This window comes from Dreissena polymorpha, chromosome 5 (genome assembly GCF_020536995.1).
Source record: "Dreissena polymorpha isolate Duluth1 chromosome 5, UMN_Dpol_1.0, whole genome shotgun sequence".
NCBI lineage: Eukaryota > Metazoa > Mollusca > Bivalvia > Myida > Dreissenidae > Dreissena > Dreissena polymorpha.
The window spans coordinates 9,421,566-9,427,512 of record NC_068359.1 but is presented as its reverse complement, the minus strand read 5'-3'; the positions used below and the strand labels follow the sequence as shown (position 1 = coordinate 9,427,512).

The 5,947-nt window shown below is 37.2% G+C and overlaps 1 protein-coding gene across 1 annotated transcript; it reads left to right on the top strand.

The window, feature by feature from the left end:
* Positions 1 to 1,585: 1,585 nt before the first annotated feature.
* On the top strand, positions 1,586 to 5,733 carry LOC127881261 (uncharacterized). Its single transcript, XM_052429013.1, has 7 exons — positions 1,586 to 2,619; positions 2,838 to 3,049; positions 3,315 to 3,494; positions 3,961 to 4,236; positions 4,433 to 4,673; positions 4,800 to 4,996; positions 5,160 to 5,733. The coding sequence occupies exons 1-7, from the start codon at positions 2,547 to 2,549 to the stop codon at positions 5,574 to 5,576; spliced, it is 1,596 nt and encodes a 531-aa protein (XP_052284973.1). The 5' UTR covers positions 1,586 to 2,546; the 3' UTR covers positions 5,577 to 5,733.
* The last annotated feature ends 214 nt before the right edge of the window (positions 5,734 to 5,947 follow it).

The following is a 5,947-nucleotide window of genomic DNA, read 5'->3' as shown; positions in this document are numbered from 1 at the left end:
TTTTTAACATTTTTTATCTTTTATTTACATATATATATTCTGAAAATATTTTCTTAAATAAATGTTATATATTTCTATTAAAACACTGCAACACCATAAAGTACACATTAACCTATTTGTTTACAACATAATGCATGTACATCATCGATATATATAACATTTGAAACGAACATCGTTTAAAAAATCAAATGTTTGCATGATTTTAGAACTACTGTTTTGATATCTTTGTTGTGAACAACGTCTTTACGTTCAACGTCCGAAAAAAGATGTCCGAAAATAACTGCAAGGTGTTAAAACGCGAAATGAAGTTGAATATAAACAACCATTCGTAAAATATTATTTTTCATCAATTTGACATTTTTCACGGCGACTGATCTGAGCAATCTCACGGGGGTACTGTGAGAAGCGTCAGATTTCCGGTTTATCTGACAGATCTCACGATCTGACCATATTCACGCTACACCGGGAAATTGAGGGAAACGATAGCAAGAAAGTTCTACGCCAGATTTCTTCAAAGGTAAATCGACAAAGTTTATTATCATTATGCATTAGTGATGTGTTAGTTATCGTTACATTGCAAAGATTTCCTTGTGGCTAATGTATCTCTAGTTTTTTCGTCATCGATTTGTATTGATGAAATTGATGTGAAGAGTGGAAGTGGGTGGGGAAATATTGAAGGGCGATGGTGATTTCGTCCAAATCATGGATCTTATGTATTGTTTGATTAATAATAAATCACACCTAGCATAGCTAGGTCCAGTGTTAAATCTAGAATCGCCGGTTGAATGACCCGATGCACTCATAAATGAAAATACTTCAAAACTTATCAAATTCAAGGGTTGCAACAGGGCTTTTTTCACCAAGTGGGGAAAGGGCCTGGCCTTTACGTTGGGCAAGAAATTTCACGGTATTTTGTCCAAATCGGGAATTTTCTGAGGGGCCTTTCTCTGAGGGGAAACGGTCTTTGACAGGCTACTGACAAAGAAGAAATGCGGATGTTTCGCGACCAGGTTTTTTTAATCTTGTTGTTTCTCTCCCAAGATGTTTCGCCCCCATTTTTTTAAAATTTGATATTTGCAGTTTCCATGTCAATGACACTATTGGAAATTAAGTGTGTAATGTTATTACATAAATCACAAATTATAAGCAATGTCAGGGCTAGCGCTGGCCCAAAAAATGTTTGAGCAACCCAGATGTAGGGGGGTCCGGGGCAGTGCACACCCCCCCCCCGGAAATTTTTTGGATCCTAGATTGTCTGTGGTGCGTTTGCGCGCTTTGGGCCTATTGCCAACCAGTTTTCGTTTGTTTCAAATAACAATATATCCTATAGATTTTTCATATTTCTTTTAATGACAACAAGCACATGTCACATATCATAATAAACATCACATCACAATTTTCATAGTAATAGAGATATTTTAATACAGCGCATTTTTAACAACATGATGGATGGCATGTAAAATACAAGCATACATTTCATTCACAAAATACATTGTTTTGCTGCTTTACTGCTTGCTGGCATCGACGGCATGAGTGTGATCTGAAAATAAAAAAAATAAATACATAGTCAATCTGCATATACTGGTCAGCGAGTATTTGTCGGACAGCAGTATTTATCGGACGTTCTATTTATTTCGTGTATTTTAACCCATTAGCACAATTTTCTACGTCACATCCTTACGCGCGATTGTTTTCTCAATGTTGACACCAGAAATTCGTTGAAAGGCAAGTATTGTAGTTAAATAATTGTAATGTTTACAAATTTTGTCGCAATGAAATGTGACCTCCGCGCGGGGGATATTAATAGTACGCGCATGCGCAAAATAATTCACTCAATAAGGCCCGACCTGTGTTCTTGACATTTTCGGTCGTCTGCTACAATACACCAAACCTCCATTGTTTTTTCTTAAAACCTCATATTTAACACGAAACTGATGTAGTCAACAGCAACAAACTATTTCAATTATTGATTTGTTTACATTAAAAACTCGACACACTTTTTTATAAACAGATATCGTATTTGCTTGCAAAATGTTTATAGTTAACGCTTTGATTAAAGGGAAACAAATCTTATTGACGACTATATACATTCACTGCTGGGATTTTCGCCCTTGATGGGTTTGTAATAGCTGTGTTTCGTAATATTGAATAGTCTAATCTATGTTAATGTTTGCATAGTTTAAGTTATTTTACGAATAAACCCCACATTTGATACACAAATATAAGTTTAGGAATGCTAGCATTAATTAAACGACTTAAAAAGGATAATATTATATTTAAGTGTCTGTTTTACAATTAGAATGTAATGCAAAAATGGATTGAATTGCAGAAAACAAATGCAATCAAGGGAAAAGACACAGATGCAGCGTGCCGTCTCTGCTGTTAGGCAGCACAAAATGAAAATTAGGGTCGCTGCACGTGAATTCAATGTTCCACGTAGTACATTATAATATCATGTACATAGGCGTGTTGACGAGACACGCCCAGGCCCAGTGAGCCTATTAAACGATGAGGAAGAGGGGGCTCTTGTGAGTTATCTATTATACATGGCGGATCATGGTTTCCCTATGACACGAAACAGAACCCGTGTTTATATTCGGGAAATCATTAAGCAAGGAGGTTGGTTCGATCATTTATGTTTACAATTTATAAGTCTGTAATCTTATTATGAATACTGTGCATGTAATTGAAATGTTTTACCCTTGACTGGTTCATTTACCACGGACACGTATATTCCTTTATAATTATACGTCTTCATAACATGGTCCCGCCCCTACATCACAGTTATTGTTGTATTATATGATATTATGTAGATTTACTTTCGAACTAATGTACAGGTAGGACATATCCGTATAAGGTGTCAGAAAATGGGCCGTCAGACGAATGGTTCCGAAAATTGTTTGCGCGCCACCCGGAACTTCAGGAGCGGACGCCCGATAGTTTGGATCCGGCACGTTCCTCAATGTCGAGGGAGGATGTCATATACCCATTCTTTGACTTTCTGGACAAAACCCTCACACAGTATGGTGTAAAAGATAAACCGTCACAAGTAAGTTGTTTTATATCGTAAACGGGTCTATATCAACTGACATCAATATGGAATACTTATATGAATTTAGTGAAAATATAAGTTCGTTTTTTTAAGGTTTTCTTTTTTCTTTTTATTTGTTAATGTCATTTATAAAATTATTTTACTTTAAGAAACATCGGAATTTAATAAAAACGAAGACAAACCTATTTACTTACTGATAAAATAATTAGTGCATTCAAATCGTAAATTTCATTGCTTACACACTTACGTATACGTAATTAAGATATTCAACTGTGACGAGACCGGTTGGTCGGGAAAAGAAAAAGCCAAAGAGAAAGTTATTACTGGAAAAAGGGAGCACACCATCAGCCGGAAAGTTATGGGCGGTGGAGGAAACCATATAACCGCGCACCTTTGCGTTTGTGCAGATGGGCGGTTTCTCCCTACAATGATTATTTTCAAGGTAATTGTATTCTGTATAAATGCAGTGAATTGTTTAAGCACTTAAATATTATTCAAGCTTAAACGCTTACAGATTATGAAATTGTAATATAATATTTGAGCCTTGTTCTGAGAAAACTGATCTTAACGCATGTGCGTAAAGTGTCATCCCAGATAAGCATGTGCAGTCCGCCTAAATTTTATTTTCGGTAAGGAGGGACTTCCTTGGAACTAAAAATACCATACAAGCGGAAAGTTTCGTCCCTGATTAGCCTCTGCGGACTGCACAGGCTAATCTGGGACGACACTTTACGCACATGCATTAAGCTCAATTTTCTCAGAACACGACTCATTTAAACTCAAATGGAAAAAATATGATAATATATCAACCATGTATTTTTGTTTATAGTTTTGTACGTAATATACATGCTTTTATGTCATGCCCAAGGTACTTGGTGATACATGTTTAAATTTGAACAATCATACAGGGTTCATTGCCACACACGCGTTTTACCGACGGCGTGCCAGACACATGGCTCTATGGGAGCAGCTCGACGGGGTATATCGACCATGAGTTGTTTCAAACATGGTTCATGAAAGGATTTCTGCCCCACTGTGGGCGAGCAAGGCCGGTTGTCTTGATCATGGACAATCATGACGCACACATTTCCCTACCAGTTATTCAGGCGGCCAGGGCGAACGATGTTGTGCTGATCGGGTTTCCAGGCCATACCACGCACATCTTGCAGCCGTTGGATGTGAAGGTATCTCAAACTCAATAGCATCCTAGTCAAAAGCCTAAATCGTTGAATAATTTATTAACAAGGCTAAACAATCAAACTAACATTGTACTCGTATGCATTTAGTCACATCAAAACACGTAAGGTAAATGAGGACTTACATAACAAGTGTTTTATTTGAATAAACATTTATTGATTGATTTTTAAAAAACATTTTCAGATAATTGGCACGTTAAAGACAAACATGGCATCACTTGCGTCTGATCTGGGAATTGTTTGCCCGTCCTTTACTATAGGGAAATCCAAATACCCTGTTTTACTGAAGTATGCGATGGACCGCATCACACCGTCTACCATCATAGGGGCTTTTGTCAAAGCTGGTATCGTCCCACTAGACAGGGGAGCCATAGACAAGTCCCAGCTTATACCGGCGATGTTTCCCGCTGTGCAAAATATTAATGGTACAGTTTACCTGCAAGATGATTATCAAAAATAACGTATGTTTAAAAAAAATGATACACACATTGCACACATCCTCATATTTATTTATTAGTTTTTCATATTATGAACATATGCGTTCTTTTTAGATGACAACTCGGCCCAGACATGTAAAGAATGTGGACGTTTCACGGTTAACTCTCTTGTCAAGGCCGGTCTAGTGCCTGAGTCACTTGCTGACATTTTAGTTCCACCAGCGTCAAAACCTGCAGCTCAACGAAATAAAAGAAGAATAGTTACCGAGGGACGAGTAATAAGTGGTGACGAAATAATGAAGGAGTTAATGGTAAGGCGTAGGTATTTAATCACCATAATACAACACTATCCAACATTCAGAAGCAGTGCACATTTTGTATGTATTACTGTACATTAACACTTATTTCGTTATAACTGTCTCGTGTCATATCAAATCGTATTACATGCATTTTACAATGGTTTTCCTCCGATAGGAACGAGAGAAAGCTTCCGCCGAGAAAGACCGTCGAGATGCGCAGCGAGCTTTGGAAGCCGACGAAAGGAAAAGAATGAAAGAGGAGGGAGAAATTGAAAAGATTAAGAGAAAAGAGGAACGTGTTGAAAAGCGATTGGCCAGGGAACAGGAACAGAAGAAAAAAGCGGACGAGAAAATGGATAGAGGGAAACTTGCTAACAAGAAGTTTACGTGTGGAGTCTGTTGTATGAGAGGGAGGGTGTTGGATGAGAGCAAGGGCATTGTGTGGTTCGGGTGTGATGAGAAAGTGTGTGGCAAATGGTACCATTTTGAATGTTTGCATCGTAGCGAGCAAGAATACTTACGAGAGAGTATGGAAGAGGGAGAAAGCTGGTATTGTAAGGCATGTAAGCCATGGCTGTATTGTGAAGAGTGAATGGCTGTGTCCCTTGTGTTTCTCGTGCACGAGATTCATGTAAGCTGATTTTGACGTTTGTGATGTATTGATTATTATAAAACCTTATGTATTGAATGAAACACGTTTTTGGTATTAAATAATCATCATATTATAAATAATACCAATGCAATGATAATTTATAGCCTTGTTTCTCTACCAATATGAAATTATCTCACGTTTATTTATTAATGCGATGACCGTACAACATTTTTAAAGAGACATCAACAACGGATATTCTTGTATGCACTGATATTGGATTCCAATTGTAACTCTATTAATACACACTGAAGAATACATTTTGCACCATTAAATAAATACATTCACGTGTTTCTATCGTTTCAGTTCAGAAA